The sequence below is a fragment of the Neovison vison genome, chromosome 1 (genome assembly GCF_020171115.1).
Source record: "Neovison vison isolate M4711 chromosome 1, ASM_NN_V1, whole genome shotgun sequence".
In the NCBI taxonomy this organism is placed as follows: domain Eukaryota; kingdom Metazoa; phylum Chordata; class Mammalia; order Carnivora; family Mustelidae; genus Neogale; species Neogale vison.
The window spans coordinates 170566773-170589813 of NC_058091.1; the positions used below are offsets into that span (position 1 = coordinate 170566773).

Below are 23041 nucleotides of genomic sequence, written 5' to 3' on the forward strand. Positions count from 1 at the left end.
ACAAGCCTGCCCCTGTAGCTTTCTGCCCTTGAACCCTGGTTCTAGCACTAACCGTGTGACTGTGGGCAAGTTGACTCAACTTTTCTGTGTTTCGGTTTCTTGGCTGGTACCATGGGGGAAAAAGCACTGTTCAGAGGAAAAAATAAATTAGACCGCCTGAATGTAGAATACAGAGGAGCAGTCATGTAGTATTACAAAAGAGTTTACCATGCTTCTCAGAATGTGGTATAACAACACTTCATCAGAATCCTTGCAGGATTCTGCAAGGAGGGGGCGGATTCCGAGACTCATTCCAGAATTAATGAATCAAAATCTCAGGGTCAGGGGAAGGAATCTGAGAAAGGTCAGTATTTTACAAGTAGACTAGTTGATTCATCATCTTCATGTTTGAGAACTACTACTTTTAGGTAAAATATTCTAACTTTCTGTTTAGTGTCTATGTCCAGAGAAACTATCATATTTATGCCTGGACCCCCAATGCCTATCCCACAGTAGATATTTCATCAAGCATCTACTGAATGGTAGGGAGTTTTATCCTTAAGCTAATCAACACCCAACCCTCCAATTCTTGCAATGCAGAATAAATAAAAAATTGGGCTTAGACTCTAAACCTTTTTATTTTTTATTTATTTATTTTTTAAAGATTTATTTATTTATTTGACAGAGATCACAAGTAGGCAGAGAGGCAGGCAGAGAGAGAGGAGGAAGCAGCCTCCCTGCTGAGCAGAGAGCCCGATGTGGGACTCAATCCCAGGACCCTGGGACCATGACCTGAGCCGAAGACAGAGGCACCCCTAAACCTTTTTATTAATACAAAAAAAGCTAAAATTACTCTAATATCGCACAAAGCAGTGATTCTTTAAAACTACTTGAGTCATAGACTCCTCCAAAAATGTGATGAAAACCACAAACTCTCTAGAAGATTAAAGATGTACGTAAAATCTTGTAAATCATTTCAAGGGGTTTAGCCCATGTTAAACTAATCTTTCATGTGAAAACTGACCTGTCCGTCTCCTGGAACAAAACAGTAAGTTTTTGTCTATCCCCAAATCCCTATTTCTAGGGGTAAAGTACAGAACGTACTTGGCACTGAAGAGATGGTTGTTGAATGAATGAAATGAGTCACTCACTGATAAATGGGTACATACCATCTGGGGTGGGGGTTACCTGGAACTCCTTCCTTGAGTCACCCAAGGGTGCAGTAGAGAATTAACAAACAGAGATTACATGTCTTATTTAAGAGCAGGTGTAATCTTGGATTTCTGGAGGTGGTAATGAGAAAAGAGGTCATTTGGACCAGTGTTCTTACTGAAGATGAAACATGAGGAAACAGTTAAGCATCTGCTTGAAGACATAAAAGATAGGATTTACCAGGTCAAATTAAGGAAGAGGATTAGAGCTCAGGAAACAGTGCCAGAGCTCTTTTGCCCCTGTCTAAAGGAATTAGTGGAGAGGCAGAGGTGTATTTTCATCAACAATTAGAGTGGAAAGGGAATGGGTGGGTTTGGTCTCCACCCAAAGACTGGAGCCCAAGGGTTGTAACCTGGAGTGCGGGTACAGAGTGCAGTGTAGTGGGTCATCTGGAGGGGGACAGAGACTCTAAAGCCTCAGGTTCCAGACTGCTAATGACCTTAGGCACTTGGCAGAGAGAAACAAAAACCTCTCAAGGAAGATGAAATCACCCCAGGTCTCAAATTATTTCTTTTCCTTTTTTCTTTCCCCCGCCAGGGTTTCCAAGCAAATAATTAAAGACAATGCCAAGACAGCACTGAAGACCCGTGGCATGAACTAGAGATAGCAGAAACAGAACCACAGAGGGCTTTAGATATTGGAATTATCAGACACAAAGGAGAATGTAAATAAAATCCTCGCTTTAAAATGCAGCAGGAACTGGAGACCATAAAATGTCACAGAGCAGATAAGAAAAAGAACCTAACCAAAACCAAAACCCAGACACAGAATTAAAAAATATAAAAACAATTTACAAAACTTAATGAGACTAATGGCCAATTAAATATAGCTGAAAAGTAAGTTCGTGATTTATAGTCACAGCAAAAGAAACCATGTAGGATACAGAGAAAATAAATGTAGAACATCTAGAAAAATGAGGATATAGGAAACACACCAAAGAACATCTAACATGTGTTTACTTGGAGCCCCAAAAGTCAAGGAGAGAAAATAGTGGGCAGAAGCGATATTTAGAAGATTGTAGTTGAGAACTTCCCAGAACTGATGTATCAATCCACATAGCAAGATGCAAAACAAAATCCAAGTGGAAAAATACAATGAAATCTTCACAGTTTCTAAAACTGTAGAAAAGTAAACACAAAGAAAAAACCTTAAAAGCAGCCAGAGGAAAAAGATCCCGTTAGTTTCAATGGAGCAAGAGACTAATAGTTAACTTCTTCATAGCTATGATACTGAAGCCAGAGGCAATGGGAAGATAGCTTCAAGATCTTCACCCCCAAGAGAATTCCAGGCCCAGAAAAAAAATTCCCTTTAAGAGTGAAGGAAAAAGGGGCGCCTGAGTGGCTCAGTCAGTTCAGTGTCTGCCTTCAGCTCAGGTCATGATCCCAGAGTCCTGGGACAGAGTCCCATATTGGGGGGGGGGTCCCTGCTCAGTGGGGAGTCTGCTTCTCTCTCTGCCCCTCACCCTCGTGCTTTCTCTCTCACTCTCAAATAGATAAAATCTTAAAAGAAAGGCGGGGTGGGGGGTAGGAAAAATAAAGACATTTAAAAAAAAAAATTCAAATGAATCTGCCATGAGCCAAACTACACTAAATTGTTCCAGATGGTAGCTCAAAGACCCAGCAAGAAACAGAGAGCAAATATATGGGTAAACCTTTTAAATGAATACTGACTATACAAAACAACAGTAATGACTTACATTTAAAGAGATACAAAATATATGACAACATATAAACTGAGAGGGAGGTACATGGAGTCATAAGGCAATGGTCAACAAATGTCAGAGAATTCTGATCATGCAGAGAATGTATATCATTATTAAACAATGTTAATGTTATTGTTATTAAACAATGCATTTATCACTTAGCTTGCTATGTCCGGAAATTGAGACCTCTAGTTCCAAATATATACAAATAAAAATGAAATCAGAAAATTCTTTGAAATTAATGAGTAATTAAAAAACAGATAACCAGACGTGCAGAATGGAGTCTGTGATAGGCAGAATTCAAGACAGTCTCTGCGCTCCCTCCCCATTCCCATAGTCATACCCTTGTGAGGGCAGAACCTACCAACTTTCTTCTTATCAACAGATTGGGCGAAGGTGAAAAGATTTTGGAGATGCCATTAATGTCCCTATTTTGTTGGCTCTGAGTCAAAAGGGAGTGCCTTCTGGGTGGTTGTGACCTCATCAGGTGAATCCTGGCTGGCCTTTTCTGAAAGAGGCTCAAAGCAGTGTCTCTCTAGCCGGCCAGGAAGTGGCACGCTGTCAAGTACTGATCCACTTGTATGGAGAGGCAACCTCTAGTGGCGGAGGGCTGCAGGGAACTGAATTTTGTTAGCAACCTGATGCGTGTGGAAGAGGACCCCAAGCTCCAGCTGAGAATGCAGGCAAGGTGACTCCCTGTGGCATTCTTGTGAACCCCTGAACACAGAACCCAGCTAAGCTGTGTGCAGAGACACTAGGAGAATAACAGAAGTATGCTACTGGGGACAGGTAAGTTTGGGGTCACTGGTCACAGAGCAAAGAAAATGAACATATAGCTAAAGTATCATTTGAAAGGAACCCTAGTTTTGTTTTGTTTTTAAGATTTTATTTATTTATTTGACAGACAGAGATCACAAGCCGGCAGAGAGAGGAGGAAGCAGGGTCCCTGCTGAGCAGAGAGCCCGATGCAGGGCTCGATCCCAGAACCCTGGGATCATAACCTGAGCCTAAGGCAGAGGCTTTAACACACTTAGCTACCCAGGCGCCCCTGGAATTCTATTTTAAAATATGTATTAGACTAGGAAGTTGAAAATCTGAGTTAATATTGGTGACAAGTAATACAGAAAAGTGACAGATTAGTTTGTTTAGTTGAAACCTGGGCTAATTCCAAACTTTGTACAAAAATGCCAAGGAAGATGACAGCCAAAATCTCGAAGAAAAAAAGGATAAAGACTTGTTGTACCAGATATCAAGAATTTTAAAGTCTTTAGTAATTAAGGCAATATGTTACTGATGTGCGGACAGACTGACCAATGGAACAGAACAAAGAGCCCAGAAATAGACTCCGGTAAATACAGGCATTTATTGATGACAGAATTGGTACGGCAAATCAAAAGAGAGAAAGATGAGCAAGGAATTAAGAAAAAAATGAGAATAAGGTTATGTATCTTAGCCTGTATGCAAAACTTGACTCAAGTAAAAAACAAAATTATACTTAGTTTAGAAAATGGTACAAAAGAAGATATTCGTGACTCCAGGATGGAGAAGTATGTCTTCAACAAGACAGAAAACCAACAACAATAAAAAAACAAAAGCTGATATATTCCATTAGGTGCAGAAAGATAAACAGACTGTTAGAAAATATTTGAAACAGTTATAACCAAAGGTTTAGACTCCTGAATTTAAAAGGGGATCCTGTGCACCAAAAAAAGTCAAAACAATCCCTTTTTTAAAAATGGGCAAATGATTTCAACTGGGACTTGACAGAAGAGGAAATCCAAAAGGTAAGCAAAGCTGTGAGAAGAAAACAAATGAACCCCGTGGAAATGCAAATTAGGCAACACCATATAGAATACCAGTTTCTTTAAAAACATATACATGTATCTAAAAAAGTAACCAATATACATTAAAATGGTTAGTGGGATTACGGATGGATTGTAGTCTTTGCCCTATTATTTCTCAAATTCTTAGATGTTGCCTTTACACACACGTCCAGGAGATGTTTGAAAGTCTTCAAGTCTGACAATACCAAACGTAGAACCTCCTCCTGCTGCTGGTCAAAGCACTGATTGTTACAATCGCTTTGGAAAAGTGAGATATGATCTAGTAGAGATGAAGATACACATACACCATATGCAAACAGTTCTACTCTTGGATGTATTATTCTCAAGAGATCCTACACCGGGCACCCAGGCAGCTCAGTCGTTAGGTGTCTGCCTTCAGCTCAGGTCATAATCTCAGGGTCCTGGGGTCGAGCCCTGCATTGGGCTCTCTGCTCAGCGAGGAGTCTGCTTCTCCCTCTCCTTCTGTCTGCCTCTCTGCCTACTTGTACTCTCTCTATCTCTTTGTCAAATAAGTACATAAAATCTTAGAAAAAGAAAAGTTGCTTGAAAAGAACTACTACACAAAACTGGTAAGAATAAAAAGAAAAATAAGAAAACAATTTTCATTACCATCAGAACATTAGTTATGCCTAGTGGGGAAGGTCAAGGATGTAGTCAGTTCAGGACACACAGAAGCTGACTACAGTGCTGGCAATGCTGCATTTAACCTTAGCACTGGTTATATGAATGTATGCTTTAAATTATTTCTCTTCAAATTATACATATTTAATGACTTCTGTATTATGTCAGATTTTACAATTTTCAGTTGAAAATCTTATTCAGGCAATATAATACCAACTCTTTAAAATATATATATATATATATGCACGTATCGATAAAAGTAACCGAAATACACCCAAGTGGATGGTGGATTGAGTGGATTTTACTCTTTGAACCACTGATTCTCAAATTCTTGTGCTGCCTTTTCTTTATTAAAGTAGTAATCACTAGTAGTTACCCGCACTAAGAGATTGTACCAGACCAGTGGTATTTCTGGTAAATCCTGATTCCAGCAAGTAATATGATCACTTCTGATATATTATGGATAAAATGGAGAGATATGGACTGAAAAACAGCGCATTTGGTGCTTTAAGGATAACATCCTTGTATTTCCTCCCCAAATCTGGAAGCAACCATGACAGAGAAGTTAGATCAAACATCACGTTTATTACTAACAAAGTTAACATGTGTTTTCAATATGTAGCAATGGAGACTGGCTAATAGTCCATATCCCTGAATTAGAGATTAATCCATGTAATCACCGGCCTAGTTAGACAACCATGGGCTTCCCCTGTGGGAAGACAGAGTTAAATTCCTTGGGCAGTAAGTCTTTAGATCCGTTATGTTCTCTTTCACTTTGAGCATCCTAGAACGTCTGAAGACTCCAAGTCGGTTCACTACTTATGTAAATTAGTTGCCCATAGAGCTATCCTGTCTCCTTCAACTAAGTTAAGCTCCTGGTCATCTGACTGTCTGACTCACTTTTGAAACTTCTAGCAGACTATGAAGTACATGGTAGATAAACACTTTCACACTTGTGTTACGTATCATTTAAGAGCCACAGAACAGAGGCTATAGTGAGAACTTTAGAAACTAAAGATCAAGAGACTAGAACTGGACCAATGAGAAAAATACAGCTATTTATTAAGTACTTCTATGTGATAGGCACTGATGCTAAGTGTTTCACAAACACCTTCCATTATAGTAGAAATTACCTTAGCAATAGATGAAGAAACAGAAATACATGGAGTTCATAAAATCCTTTGTGTGAAGTCACACAACCATGATTTGAACTTGGCTGTGACTCCAAAGCCAAAAAGCCCTGACCTGCTGTTGAGCTATACTGAAATTAAGCCACAGAAACCTTCTGAGATCTACCCCTAGCTGGGGTGTGGAAGGCAGTGCCAGAGTGGCTGGAGAGGGCTCTGGAGCCGGACTGCCATGGGTCACACCACTGATGCTCAGGACTGAGATACAGGAAGGCTCCTTAACCTATTGTTGCCTCCATCTCCTCATCTGTGAAATGGGAAGAATATCCTTAGTTCACGGGATTATCGCCAAGATGAAATGTGTCGCTACAAGTAAAATACTTAGCATAGCACCTGACACAGGGTATGCATTCAATAAATATTAATCTAGGTTTACTGTTCCTTCTCTGCTACTTCTGTTGAATTTTGCCCAGGAACCAGAACATCTCCTATGACTGCATTATGAAGGGGAAGAAAAAAACTTGAGGAAACTTGGTCTTGAACAACTGCAGTTAATTTACTTAAAACAAATGAAGAGCTTTTTAGGGAACTGAGGGCTTAATTCCTTTTCACCCAAACTTTCAGTAAGAAATACACAAAGGCTAAAAAGGAGGTAGTTTAGAGGTGGTATTCTTCTTTATCTTTCTTTCTTGGCCAGCCCCTGAGATGTTTAAATGAAATACCGAATAAAAATCACTCTCTTGGGTGCCTCGGTGGCTCAGTCAGTTGAGCATGTGTTTCTTGATTTCAGCTCAGGTTATGATCTAAAGGTTGTGAGATCGAGCCCTGAGCTGGCCTCCACACTGGGTATGGAGCCTAATTTAAAAAAAAAAAAATCACTCTCGCTACAAACTATAGCCCAAGCTGCAAGTTTGTAAGGAGCTTTAAAAAGACAAATCCTGACAGAAACAAGTGAAGTCAGTTTGTTGAAAGGTTTTTGTTTTTGTTTTGTTTTGTTTTTTATTCTACAAGAATTGATTGGTGCAATCCCGGAGAACCAACATCTGTTTAGAGAAATTTTTCTTTTCAAAAGTAAATGAAAACCCCCTTTGAATTATTTATATATTAACTTGTTTAATTTTTTAAAACAATAGTCATAGGGTCTGCTTTGTCTTATTTAACTACAAATGTTACACATTTACAAACTGAAGCAAAAATGGATGTACAGAGATTTAAATGAAATCTTTCAAAGATAAAACTGCTTTTCAGTTCACTGTATTTTCAAAGTCGATTATCGTATCAGTCAGGTTGAAAGCTGTGAACCACAAACCATTTGTTTCTTTAATAGAAAAAAGAATGTTTAGATTATTAGCAAAGTAATATCTTAACACAGCTGGAATTTTAGTAATAAACTTGTGTATCAAGTCCTTTTCCATTATTTATTTTACTTTAAAAATATATACAGCTAGTGATGTTAAATATATATTCTGAGCCATCTGTCTAAACATAAATATTTGGGAAACTCAAACTGTTCCAACAAGTTATGAAAGGATTAAAGGAAAAAGATGAGCTACAAATTATATAGTAGGAGGAAGAAAGAAAAAAGGTCTTGACATTTATGTCTGGATAGAGATGTATTTTCTAATTTATCTATACACACCCGGTTCAGTACCGACAGCCATCAAACTTGAACCAGTTACATACAGATGAGACCAAGCCTGTACTCTCTTCTACAGCAGGTGACAAGGGCGTTTTCAGAAATTTTAACGGGTCTCAAGAGTGTCATCAGAAGTTATTTATGGTAGTAGTGCAGTATGTGAGGTTTTGATAGGCACAGATCAAATGACTGCATTACTTTTGCTAACTCTGGGCACTGATGGTACCCAGCTCTGCTTCGTTATGGTGTTAAGTGTCTGAAGGCGACAGAGCAGACAGGCAATGAGAGAGAAGACACTGGACATACGCCCATGCTCATCAGTCACATTAAAGCTAGTGCTGAAAATGTGCAAATCTATCTAGAGGGACACTTACAAAGCTGCAGGACAAATCTACTGCCGAGACCCCAAACAGGTAAATCTGCAAAATCTTAGACTTCCGTTGCTGATACACAGTTTAAAGAGTTGCTATTTGGTCTTAGAAATTTTTAGAATTCAAGGGTTGAAAACGGGTTCATCCCTTGCTACACAGTGGGCATCTGAAGTTAGCAAGCATGACAACTGTGAATTCATTTTGCTCTTACATGCAGAAGCATATATGCTTTTCGAAGACGGTTAAAGACAGCTTAGCATTAGAAATTAATTTCTAGTCAGCAATGATAAGTGACTCGAACTGCTATTCAATCAGTATGCTAGCTTTGTGTCACTTATCAGAGTCTCTACAATAGGACAGCCTTGTTCAGCACTCCACAGTCTTGGGTGGGGGAGGGAGGCAGGGAAAAAAGCAGCTGCATTTTTTTTTTTTTTTTTTTAAAACAGCAGAAAAGCTTTAAACACCTATAGTTTCGCATTTGTCTTGTATTCTCTTCTGGAATACCTGAACAAATCTTATTTCGATCAGCTCAGTCTACACAAATTATAAAATACAAACACAGTCTAAACCCTATAGTGTACAGAATATGCACTGTTTAATATTCATTAAATGCAGTACAACTGATGAAGATTATCAAATAAGAAACACACAGCATTCTAAAGTTTTAAATCATCTTGGGGTGGCTAACCAGAGATTGTACAAATTACATGTGCAAGACAAAAACCAAAAACCAAAAACCAAAAACCAAACCAAACCAAGAAAGAAAGAAAAAACAAAAACAAAAACAAAGAAACTGACTTCTCAGTGCATCACACCCATCAGGATAAAATATATGGCACTTTTACAATACAAATATTACAACTGTTAATTTAAGCCAGGAATGACTCAGACATTGAAATCACATTAGGGCCCAAACCAGCCAATCAAAATGTTAAAATGAAACAGACCACCTTCTGTCTCTGTAAAAGCACTGAAAATGTAATATGTGCCGATAACTCGCTAAAACTTTTCTCATTTCATTTGCCTCCCATTATAGAATCTTTTGTTTTTCTGTAATTACTCTACCTGTTTAACAGTCGAATTTTTAAGGCCTGTATAAACTGTTACACTATTGAAACATACTATTTTCCCTGTGGTAAGAATGTCTTCATGAAAAAAAGAACATATCTGCTTGTTAAGTCATAGAATAAACACAAAAACCAAAAATCTGACATTTCCCAAACTAGCAAGAAATAAATTATACCATGATGCATCAATTTAAAATTATATCAATATTAACTAACATTTCCATGGTGGCCCCCTCACCCCCAAATTAAACAGTGCAGAATAGGGCCTGGGCTACAGTTAATCACATTTGGTTTTCTGAAAAACAAAACTTTACTATAAACAATTAAAAGGTAATTTTCTTCCTCCACAACACACAAGACGTTAAATTGAAGGTTTTTAAAATATCCACTACCTATAAGAAAAGTACTTTTAAATGGCTAAAAGGAATCAAAATACCAAAGTTTAGTGTGCGAAGAATAGATAGAAATAACCAAGAAAAGATCACTGGTGCTGACTATTTAACGAGGGGAGCCCAAAATAAGTTCCAAAGTTTTTCTACCTTTACAAATAAAAAAAGGTGTCCTTTCCACAGTTTGGGGATATGCACGGTACATCCCCCCCCAACAAGTGTATGAGGAAGGTTTAAAAATGTTGCCAATATTAAGTTCTTCGGTACCTACAATTAATTAGAGGACAGCAATATTATGGTGGCAATGGTGTGTCAACTCTCAAACCGTAGTTAGGATCCAACTCGAGTTGTGGTGGTTCTTTTATCGGAGAAAAAGCTTTTCAGGAGAAACACCTGCCCTATGCTGACCACCAGGAGAATGAGGGCTTCTCCTACGGACCAGTAGGCCACTCTGGTATTTAGGTCTTCTGCTCGGCTTCGGCCTTGAGCTTCTCTCAAACGGAAGTGAGTCTGATAGTCAATGACAGACTTTAGAGCTTCGTGAATGGAGACACAGGCAGATTCCATCTAAAGAGAAAGATTTCCAGTTAGTATGTGTAACTCATCTTTCAATCTCATCTCCACTCCTCATCTGATTAGCTGCTACTCAAGTGGCTCTGGCTCGCTCACTCGCGCAGGCCAGTGGTGCTGGCCATGCCACCCTCCTGGCCATGCCCCTCGAGGGGAACTCCGGAGGCCGGAGATTCAGGGAAGAGGTGGCTTGCGCCACCTGGGAAAGTCACAGCTGTAGCAGCGCTCAGGTGCTAGACGGAACGCTGAGCTAAGAGCGGCAGGAACACTTAGCAGTTGTGGTTGGTGGTGACAGAATTTCAAGTTCAGGTTCCTCCATGAGGAAGACTTAGGAGGATGAGAATGGCAGGTCAGTAAATTTGATGAGTAAGAAGAAGACAAATCAAAACCCAAATGTGGGCGCCTGGGTGGCTCAGTGGGTTAATAAGCTGCTGCCTTCGGCTCAGGTCATGATCTCAGGGTCCTGGGATCGAGTCCCACATCGGGCTCTCTGCTCAGCGGGAAGCCTGCTTCCTCCTCTCTCTCTCTGCCTGCCTCTCTGTCTACTTGTAATCTCTGTCTGTCAAATAAACAAATAAAATCTAAAAAAAATCCTTTAAAAAACAAAACAAAACAAAACAAAACCCAAATGTACACAAAAATAAAACAAGTATGACACAAAAATAGATTGAATCAGTCAGAGTTAATGATTTTAAAAGCAGTTGAGTCTGAGAGTGATCAGTCAGAGCATCAAAGTCTTTCGTTTTTTAATTTACCCATCTGCTAAATATGTCTCCTTCCTCCTGCCAGTCCACGGAACCTATAGGACCATTCTCGATGGGAAGAAGTTCCAGCTTCACCATGTCATAGTCTGTAAGCCGTCTCCTGACGGCACCTCACCTTTCTACACGTTCGTCACGTGATCTGCTTCGAGAAGGGTTGAATGTCTAAACTTTCTTTTATATGGCAGAGTTTAGTATTCTTCTGCTGAAAACTTAATTTTAGTGATGAAATACACACTTTATTATTTTTATATATGTTTATCATATAATTATATATTATTTTATATAACATATATCTCCTATCTATAATTAGTACATATTATTTAATATTATATAATATATACAATTATATAATTATACAATCGTTAAATTATTATATTATGTTATATATTATTAATTGTTAAATTATTAAATTATACTTGTTCTATATCACAAACCATATATTAAGAATTTTTAAAATAATCTGAGGGTTTTTTCCCTCATCACTACTGAAGGAACGTATATTATGCACAGCCATACAAAGGAAAAACATTTTTATGACAGAGGTCAGAGGAACACTGAGTGTGGGAAGCACGGGGAGGAAGGTGGTGAAGATTACTACTTTCCTGTATTCTGGAATATTCTCCACTAAATGAAGTTCATCTTAGCAACCTTCCAATGTTCCTTTCTGCTCCTCTCTCTCCTTTTGGACCCCAAAATCGTTAAGCTAACTCAGTCACTATAATACCTCTACGTTACAAAGTTATTTGGACTCATGTCTCCTAACGTGTTTATAACTTTTACAGCTTCTTCCCTCTTTTTACTAATAAATCCACAGAATCTCTCCAGAGATTCTGGGAATATTTTTTTCCTGCCTTAATTTTAATTAAAGAATATAGACACTGGAAAAGAATTCAAACATTTAATTAAGTTCTACCAAAGTATGAAAGAAATCATTTATAAAAATATTCCATGAAAACGGTTCTAACAAGTGTGAGAAATTATGCGGTCCACAAATTGCAGGTGTCTATTAGAATACCCGACATCTTTGCTATTCTTGTTTAGGCCCCGAGGAATCAAAGACTAGCAAAAATGTGCTAAAACGAATGCCTTCCCATTTGTGGTAGGGGGCTACAGATGTGCTTCCAACGATCTCTACTTTCCAAACATTGTCAGAGTGGTATGCGGGCTAACCCTGGAAGTATGCATAGAAGTAAAGATCTCACACAAATTCAGAATGTTTAAAGATTCCCTGAAGCCCGACATGGAGTGAGGGTTAAGAAGTGCTGGATGAAAGAAAATCACACAAATTAAGGGACCAACTGTATGGATTCATATAGTTTTTGAGAAAGAAAATGTACGGAAAAAAGGAAAATGCTAAGCAGAAACATTCACGTTCAAGTTCACATTCAGAAGAGCACAGTCCAATGAAACCTCATGTCAGTAAAGAACCCACGGCTAATCTTGTTTCACCAACAAGTATTCCTCACCTATTTTCCTCCCCGCTCTAATTAACTTAAGGCAAATCCCCTGTGTGTTATCATTTCAGTGATACTCTAACACTTTATACTCATTTCTGAAAGGCAACCCTGAAAACTGTAAACCCAGGGGCATTATTGCCCATAAAATAATCAAAAACAGTTTTTTAAATGTTTCAATTGAAAGTTAATGTTCAAATTTCCCCAAGTATCTCAAAAGAGTTGTTTCCAAATCGGAATCCAAACAACTTGGACACAGTCACTTGGTTGGTGTGTCTTTTAAGTCTACTTGAATCTTTAGGTTCTCTTCCTGCTTCTTTCCCTTCCTGTCTTTTGGAAGAAATGGGTCCACCCACCGTCCTGCAGCAATTCCAACATCCTGGATTATGCTGACCATGTATCCTCATGGTGTTCCTCCATCCTGTTTTTCCTGTAAACCGGTACTGAAGCAACAGACTTGAAGGGATTCAGACACAATGTTCTGGATAGGAACACCTCCCAGACAACGCTATGTACGTCCTCAATGCAAAGACACATAGAAGACACACAACGCCTAGTTATTTCTCCATCCGGGATTGGTCATTAGGTTGAGGTGGTGTCAGTGTGATCCAGTCACTGTAAACCTCCCCTCAAGCCTTTCACCTCGTGGTTTAGCAGGGACCCGTAATCACGGTCTACTCCAAACCCATCGCCTTCCTAACAGGTGAAAAACAAGAATTTACAACAACTCTATAATTTTTCTGCATTTACCAGCTGCTAATTTTTTTTCACTTTAAGGTGTGAACAGCTGCTTTGTAAGTATCACTACTGTATGAGGGACTTATTAGCTCTTTGAAAGGAGAAAAGTTAAGACCAAGAAAAAATTAAAAATGTGAGATGAATAAATGGATAAAAAATACCAATTGTTGGGGTGCCTGGGTGGCTCAGTGGGTTAAGCCTCTGCCTTCCACTCAGGTCATGGTCTCAGGGTCCTGGGATCGAGCCCCACATTGGGCTCTCCGCTCGATAGGAAGCCTGCTTCCCCATCTCCCTCTGCCTGCCTCTCTTCTCTGCCTGCTTGTGATTTCTCTCTCTCTGTGTCAAATAAATAAATTAAATCTTTTTTTTTTTTTTAAGTTTATTTGACAGAGAGAGAGAAATCACAAGTAGGCAGAAGGAGGCAGAGAGGGAGAAGCAGGCTCTCTGAGGAGAAGAGAGCCCGATGCGGTGCTCGATCCCAGGACCCTGGGATCATGACCTGAGCCAAAGGCAGAGGCTTAACCCAATGAGCCACCCAGGCACCCCTAAATTAAATCTTTAAAAAAAAAAAAGTAATTCCTCATTATACTATTAAAAAAAATACCAACTGCTTTATTACCACGTATTTCTTATATTTATCTATTCAGGCTTTGAGGGCAAGCTACCTTCCTATACAAATTAAAATTCATGAAGGTTAAGTTATAAACAAGGGCCCCAAAGATAAATCTTTTTACAAAGCAAAGTGCTGGGATGCCTGGGTGGCTCAGTCGTTAAGCACCTGCCTTTGGCTTGGGTCATGATCCCAGGGTCCTGGGATCGAGCCCTGCATCAGGCTCCCTACTTACCGGCCTCTCCCCCAGCTTGTGCTCTCTCTCTCTATCAAATAAATAAATAAATAATCTTTAAAAAACAAAACAAAGTGCCATTCTTACGGGATGCTAAAATTCTAAAAGCACGAGCATGTAAATACATCCCCATTAATGCTTACAGTAGGTTTAGGAATTAAGGTTCTTACACATTATTCAAAACTGCCTCTATGACTTTGGCCAACAGACTAACTAGAACCTGGGAAGAATGAAATACCAGTTTAAGGTCCTAACAAGTAGAATGAAATACCAGTTTAAGGTCCTAACAAGTAGAAAGTAAACAATTCCTCCGGATACCCAACTGAGTATCTTTTGGATACAATCTAAGCTCAGACTATATTTAAACTGGAAATTAAAGAGCCCTTCTCATCACCTGAGCAGCATCTGTTCATTGACTTTCTATTTCTTTCCTTATCTTTCTCTCCTTAAGGTCTTCTTCAAAATAAAATCCAATCTACCTTTATCTTCCTTAACTTTTTTTTTTTTTTTAAATCGATTGATTTATTTTAGAGATGGAAGGGGCAGAGGGAGACAGAATATCCTCAAGCAGACCCCTGAGCCAAGTGCAAAGCCTTACTCAGGACTCAATCCCAAGACCTTGAGACTCTGAGCCAAAATCGAGAGTCGACTGCTTAAACAACTGAGCCACCCAGGCGCCCTTTACCTATTTTCTGTTAGATGACTTAGCACTAATATTTTACTTTATTTAAATTTACCACTAATATTTTACTTTACTTAATATTTTACTTTAAGTTACAGCAAACACTATTCAAATAGCAGCGTGAATTGACACTAAACACTGGTATAACACTGCCTGTGGCGTATTTATGCATCAATTAAGGCATCATTTTATTTCGTTAATGAAATCACATCCCTCCACGCCGTCACAATGTGTGAGCACTGTCCAGTCTTCCTAACCTTCTTTTCCCACTGAAGTGATCCTCCTATTTCAAAGTTTATTTTCTTTACACCTTAAAGTTCATAACATCCTTTAACAGTGGTTTTCACCAAAAATGTCCAAAGTTCTATAGATCTTAAAGACGATGTAAAAGCCTCAAACTTCTGTGTTCGTCAGTAAGTTAAGGCATATTAATTTATACTTCCCCCTCTTTAAACACACCGCTATATTGCTGACGTTTTATTTACCTGGGTAAGAGCACTGACTCGGTTCTCACTAGGAAACAAAGGTGGGTCTTCTCCAACTTGAAAATCAAAATAGACGGTTTTGTGTGTGAAAGTAGAAAATTCATTGCTGAAACAAAATTTGTATGTCCCATTTTTGGAGGCTGTGAAGGTAAAGCTATCATACTGTTTCTTCATCTCTTTGTATAACACGTTACCATCAGGATCTTCTAGTCGACAGTCTACATCATAGTGACCCCCAGTAATCACCTGTAGAGAGAAGGGGGGGAAAGGAAGACATCATTGCAACTAATGAGTTTGAGAAAGTAACCAGATTTCCTGTTAAAATGACAATAAGGCTATTGGCAAAGGATTTTCCCTACCACAGGCAATTTTACTTTTTTTTCAATCCAGCAGGGGATGGAGTTTGGGAGGCAGATGTCAGTTCAACTGAAGCTTTATAGAAACCAAACAAATTTCCTTATGACCAGAGAGAGGGATTAGCTAACCAGCCAGGCAACTGTTCTAGTAAAGGGAGGGAATCACTCGATTCTCCCAATGACCCTACAAGAGAGGGATCTTGCTCTCCATCTGACAAGCTGAGAAATGGAGTTAAGATAAGCAACCTACCCAAGAGTGCTCATCTAGCAAAAGGCCGAGGCAGAACCTGAATTCTAAAGTCAGACTCTTGTCCCTCAAGCTCACTGTCATGTAATATTCTCCCTCCCCAAATCTCCCGTGGTTTCCTCTCAGCACCATCCAAGCACACACACGGATAATTCAGTAAAGTAGGAAAGCTGACCGGCCCCTGGCATGACACCCCGAGCATGTTTCTATTACAGAACTTCAACTCATTTTACTGACGAATTACAGACAGGTTTGTTTCATAAGTGCTTCTATAAGTCAGTTATATGGAATGTGATACGTATTTTGTTTTGAACTACATTATGAACTGAATAGACTTCTGGGGTATTTAAGAGTTTATCATTATTTGGGGCGCCTGGGTGGCTCAGTGGGTTAAAGCCTCTGCCTTCGGCTCAGGTCATGATCTCAGGGTCCTGGGATCGAGCCCCACATCGGTCTCTCTACTCAGCAGGGAGCCTGCTTCCTCCTCTCCCTCTCTCTGTGCCTGCCTCTCTGCCTACTTGTGATCTCTCTCTGTCAAATAAATAAATAAAATCTAAAAAAAAAAAAAAAAAAGAGTTTATCATTATTTTACGAATTTGTTCTCCAAAGAAACATTAAGGACTAATGTCTGTACACTTGTGATTAAAGCAAAAACAAAACAGAACAAAACAAAAACAAACAAATTTTCTGCTTATCTGGAAAGCCTGTATTTTAGAGCAAGCACATTTGGAAAGAAAGCTGGGGTCGGGGAGGTAAATGAAATGTTCTGAAGAGGTTTCTGGAGCTGTTTTCAAGGGCTTATGCTTAATCAGTTACAGTATATAGGCCATCGGGGTTGCACAGAAGGGGAGGGAAATTTTTCCCGAGGTAATGGGACGGGCATAGTCAGAAAAGGATTAGGGAGGAGACAGGCCTCCTTATAGGAAGGAGAAATAAGCGGGAATAGAGAGAGGGACATAGGACATAGGAAAGAAAGGGTGCAAGTTGCAAAAGGTGGGAAAGATATGAGAGACAAGTGTTTGAGGGCTCCCAAGCACCTGAGATGGGGACGGGGGTGGGTACAAGCCTGAACTTTCAGGCTTGACCCCTCTTGGTTAGCTTAATATTGACTTTATAGATTTGTAGGACAGAACTCCAACTCTGCACTTCAAAGGAGGCCTGGCTGCTAAAGTGACCTTTTGTCACGCAGAAAACAAGACGGATAACTGACCTAACTACAAGATCATTTTGATAATTAAATGAAATATAATTGTGTACTGAGGGAACTGCAAAAATAGGCATATATTAACATAAGGATATAATGTTTTGACATAAAAAGTGTCTTAACAATTAGACATTTACCATTCCTCCAAATGTCAACCTTTCCTCCAAGTGAAAATCATGACTTTTTTTTTTTTTAAGATTTTATTTATTTATTTGACAGACAGAGATCACAAGTAGGCAGAGAGGCAGGCAGAGAGAGGAAGGGAAGCAGGCTCCCTGCTGAGCAGAGCGAGATGACCTGAGATCATGACCTGAGCTAAAGGCAGAAACAGTTTTTTATAAATCCAAGTGTTCACATGTGGCCGCTGTATTTGATCATCAAATGTGTTACACAAATGGAATAGAGTCAGAATTGATCATCATGCCACTTCTCCTCCACCAAGCTTTAAAACAAATAATCTTATTTCAGATTTAAAAAGTACCCCTTCACAATCTGTCTGGTCACAGAAATTAGAAACTGGGAATTATCCCGAACTAAGTGTCCCTACTTGTCCAGTTCTCACAGAAATCTCTTGACGTTACTGCCTCTCTCAAATTCATCCCATCTCTTCCATTCCTAATCCAAGGCCTACCCTAGACAGGACTAAAGGCACAACTTCGTAAAAGGTCTTCCCACAACCGGATGGATCTCTCCTCCCTCCAACCCAGGGGTTCATTCTCAGCTTCAGCTCCCTTAGGGCTGGGTAATTCTTCATGGGAGAGGACTGGGTGGCCGTGGGCACCGCAGCCTGTTGAGCAGCTTGTCTGGTTTCCAACCCCCAGATGCCAGTAGCCTCCCCACTCCCCACGTGGCGGGGGGCAGCCTCCCCACCTCCCCATCCCTCATTCACTTAAAACCTTTTCTCAATTCCTGTGACCTCCAGAAAGTGCAAACAATGCCAAACCACTCCTCTGCACCTCCTTCAAGGTAGCTTTGGCACCTCTTTTATACCCTTCCTCATTCTGTGTTCCAGAAATAGCAGAGGGCCAGAAGGTCTCTGAACCAGTCTGTTCTACACCTGCATGAACAGCCACAGGTTAAACAGGTCCTGTCTGTTAAAGAATCAGGACCCACAATGGCAATGCTTACCAATCTACAGCTTATTACAGGAGAAAAACAGAAACTACCAGAGTCAAAAGCTGTCTCACAGAAAGAGTTTGGGAAGTTAGGTGTGGGTTCCTTTGTCCTCCTTCTGTGAGGGCTGAAGCCGGACACAGACACTCAGATGAGGAGGCACCCAAGTGTGCAAAGTACCAGTGAGCCAGTAAACCCCAAATGGAGGCCTGGCTGGGTTTTTTTTTCTCCTATTTTGCTGGTCACATTGAGATATTCCTACCTAGTAACCAGTCTTGACAGCACAGCCTTTTAGGGGGGCAGTTTCAGCAAGGGTGTTTCATCATCGATCTGTTACCCATAAACAGTGTTGACAAACTGGTAGGATAGACTGCTAGTACTACTGGATCCACAATTACAAAGCAACACTATTACTCACCGTATTTCGTGGGGGCTCAAGCTGATTTCAGGAATTGAGTCTCACAATCCACCTGCCTAGGATGCCTTTCCCCCTCTGCCATCTGGTAGAGTAAGTTCTGTATCTCCTAGACACAGCTCAAACATCAACTCCTCAGCTACCTTTCCCTTGAGGATCCCTCCGCCTTTGGCCAGCACTGTACACGTGCACTTTCGCTCTTGCCTTTAACACTGCATGACGGTAATGTGTCCATGGAAGCTCCCGGAGGTCAAGGTCAGTCTTACTGATCTTTGGGAAGTGGTGTATATTATTAAAGGAGTTGAGAATTTAACCTAGAACTGCATACTGATTCTGCTCCTGGCTAAGTTTTGTGACCCTGTTTAAAGCTTCTAAAGCCTCCGCTTTGTAAGTAAAAAAGAACTGTATCTATATTCTGCTACATAAAAGATCTAATTTTTTTTAGCCTGGAATAGTAGTGTAGTGTTCTCAGCACCAAGCACAGTGTCTGATGCTGACACCTGAAACACACTCGCACTTCCGTACTGCCACCCCTGCTATCTTCTTTTCCGTCCCCTGGCTCTGATCCATGAAGTTAAACAAACCAAAGGGTGATCCTTAGCCTCCCTCCCCTCACTCACAAAAGCCAAATCACCACCAAGTTCTTGATTTCACCTACTAACTTCTCTCCAATCCCTTCACTTTCCTCCTTCCCCACAGCTCCCATCCTAGAAGGCTGGCCCACTCTAGTACTCTCCGCATCAGTCTTCCACAACCACTCTCCGCCACTCCAATATCTCTACCCGCACAAGTAAATAAATATCCATATAACTACCCCAAACACCTGGATCACAGCACTGCACTGCTTAAAACCCTGAGAGCTCTCCCACACTCTTAAGAAAAACTAAAATCTTTAACGAGGCCAGCAAGGCACATGGTCTGGCCCCTGACCTCCCTTCCTCTGGCTCCTTATTCCCAACCATACTGGATCTCTCAGTGGTCCTCAAAGACCCAGTCACTCTTGGTACATACCAGAGTATGTACAACTAATCCTTTAGACTTGAGCTTAAAATCACTTCCTAAAGGAAGCCCTCCTCGCTCCCAAAGATAGATCATTTAATCTCCTATTTTCTGCTCTTAAAGCAGAGTCTTTTTTTTTTTTTTTAGCAGAGTCTTGATGAATGAGCAATTACTAAGAAAAGCGTAGGATGGGGGGGTGGATAGGATGGGTAGGGAATCAAGAATGATGGCAGTGACCCAAGCTTTTTGAACCACTTCTGTAATCACCAGCACCTACCACTCAACAGCTACTCATATGTTACGTCAGCCTACCAAGGAAAACAGAAATAAAGACTATTGTAACAAACTTAATAAACTACATTCTGTGAATTAACGTCCGTTTTCTATAAAATCCCAAAGACAAAAAGGGGCCTCTCACTGATCACACCTCTTCGTTCTACACCTTTGGCAGGTGCTCACCCGGCCTCCCATGGAGCTCTTCCCATGACAGGGGGCAGAATTCACCTAGAGTCCTAGTAACATCAGTGGGAAAAGATACTGGCAGTCCTTCAAATCTGATTAAAGTGGAGGTGCGGGTCAGGGAGAGCAGGGGACGGGACACTGAGCACCACAGAACAGGAAGAACTTTTTCTTAAGAAAAGAGAGTCTTTCAAGGAGGGAAGTTCGATGGGCGTTGAAAGGCAGGCCACCGGAGCATGGAAGGGCAAGTCACAGCTACAAGAAGCATTTCTGGAATCCACGCATCTTCCTATCTGGTCTAAAATGGCTCTCGCCCCAGGTTTAGAACAGGAAAGGCCAATGCCCCGCACCGGCTACCTAGGGGTGAGTCCTGACTCGGCCAAAGAACGGAAAAACCACGGCAGGAGGGAGGCAGCAAGCAGGCTGCAGCCCCGACCCCGGAACCGCGAGCTGAGGCCCCTGGACTTCGAGAGCACGGAGTACCTGGAACTCGAGGGTGCACTTGGTGCCCTGCGTGATGTCCTCGTAGAAGCACTGCTTGGCATTGTCCGGCAGCTCGAAGGTGATCTCGGAGGCGCCGCCGGGCCCCGGCACCAGCAGCAGCAGCGCGAGCAGCCTGCAGCCCCAACGGCCCGCGGCGGCCGTCCAGCGCTGCGCGGACCCCGGCCCCGGCATCCCGAGGCGACGGCGGCGGCCTCAACGGAGCTGCGGGGGGACGAGGGGTCAGGTGGGCGCCGACTCGCCGCGCGCGGCAGGCCTCGGCCCGGGCGGCCCGCGAAGACGCACGGCAGAGTCGCTCCGAGCCTCGGAGAGATTCGGGAGGAGGAGCGAGCCGCTGGGTGCCGGCGAGCGGTGCGCAGGGACCGGGGCCTGGCGCCGGGAACGACCTACAGAGCGGAGATAAGGCCGGTACGGCACCGGCGGAAAAGGCCTGAGATGGCCGGAAGTAGCGCGAGCGCCTGGAAAAAGGGGGCGGGGCCTGAGGCACCTGCTCCAGCAACCCGGATGTGCTCTCCCCGCTCAGAGGCGGAGAGGCGTTGGAGTGTGTACGTGGAAGCTCGCGAGACGTCGGCTTCGCTGCCGCCGGCTGCGGAGGCGAGGGGCGGGGCCATCGTGCTGAACGTGGCGGGGCGGGGCCAGAGAGAAGGGTGTGTCGCTCCGGTGTCTAGGTGGGGCGTGCCGCCTGCAGGTACCACGTCAACGGCTCTGCTTCAGCGTTCACATCTGTACAATGAAGACAGTACTGCCTTATCCACAGCATTATTACAGGGCTTCAGTACTTGCAGAGAGTACCTTACTTTTTGGTATTCTAAGCACTCAATAAGCTTTTGTTAAATAAAAATAAACGTCATTTGAGCGCTCCTTATCAGGCACCGTGCCAAGAGTATTACACAAGTCCTTCTGCCAGTCAGGTGTGATGTCACCTATTTTCGTGATGAGTAAATTGAGGATCCAAAAAGTTGAGTAACTTGCCTATGGTCACAGCCTGGTTTGTGCTGGAGTGCTTTAAAAAAAAAAACTGTAGGTAATAGTAACAAACGTGTTGATTTCTTAAATTATACATTTTCTTGTGCATATGAACACATCTTAGGGATCATGCCACTTTTAAAGAAATGACCATGGTGAGGCTCACGCACTCGAAGATGATCAGCAGAAGGTGGTAGAGGGCTTTATGAGAAGTAAATAGGGTGAGGTGGGTAGGAGCCAGGCAGGGAAGGGAGGGAGGTGGAGGAAGAGGCTGGGTGCGGGTGGGGGGTGTTGGTAAGGAGGGAGATGCAGGACCTCCACTGGCCTGTGGTGCCCAAAGCCTCGGCAGTGGGGAGAGGACCCCCAAGGAGATAAGATCTGGAGGAGAATGCACCTTGGTGAGCACTGGTTGCGCCTTGAGAGGAAGAAAGAATGAATTTCAAAGTAGGAAACATGGGTTCTATTTTCTTTTCTTTTCTTTTGACATTTTGTTTATTCATTGGACACAGAGAGAGAGAGAGAGAGAGAGAGAGAGAGAGAGAACAAGCTGGAGGAGCAGCAGAGGGAGAGAGAAGCAGGCTTTCCAGGGAGCAGAGAGCCTGATGGGATCAGGGGCTGAGCTTATAGCAGATGCCTGACTGGACTAAGCCACCCAGGCGCCCCTCCCACTCACCTGCTTCTAAAGTGTAACAATATCAGAGGTTGGTGAGCAGCAATGTTGAGCAAGAAGATCCCTCAAACACTGCTAGTCATGTGTAAAGTGATACAAACCATGAAGAGTGTGGCATTACCTAGGAAAGCAGGAGATACATACATATGCCTAGAAATTCCACTTTGCATATATTTTAAAGTGTATACCTGAGAGAGTGCTTCTCATAGTGTGCCCCAAAGGCCCCTGGGAGCCTCTGAAACCCTCCCAGTAGGGTCTAAGATTCTCTGAGTGGAGGCTTTTTATTCACCATGTATCTCAACCGAAACAACAAAATAATGGATTGAAAGTAAAAAAGCAGATGAGCACTTAGCTCATGAATCCTGATATTAAAAAGATTTACAAAAATAAGCAGCAATATCACTCACCACTAAATTTTTACTCAGAACATATGGCTATTTTTCATTTAAAATGTGTTATTTGTGTTGACATGGATAGCAGGTTGAATTGTGTCCCCTAAAAACATATATCTGAGTCCTAACTCCACATCCCAGTGAATTAGACCTTACTTGGAAACAGGGTGTTTTTGCAGAAGTAATTAAGGATCTCGAGTTGAGATCACCCTGGATCTTGGAATGTCCCTAAA

The 23041-nt window shown here is 41.7% G+C and overlaps 1 protein-coding gene across 1 annotated transcript in view; it reads right to left on the reverse strand.

The window, feature by feature from the left end:
* The window catches only part of LOC122917164, a 51368-nt gene extending 30135 nt beyond the window's left edge, over positions 1 to 21233 (reverse strand). Inside the window, exons 1-3 of the mRNA XM_044264725.1 lie at positions 20763 to 21233; positions 15487 to 15732; positions 10291 to 10515 (exon numbers count right to left, since the gene is read on the reverse strand). Of these exons, the coding sequence (XP_044120660.1) occupies positions 10291 to 10515; positions 15487 to 15732; positions 20763 to 20954 (663 nt within the window). The 5' untranslated portion in view covers positions 20955 to 21233. The remainder of the gene's footprint in view (positions 1 to 10290; positions 10516 to 15486; positions 15733 to 20762) is intronic.
* Positions 21234 to 23041: the final 1808 nt, after the last annotated feature.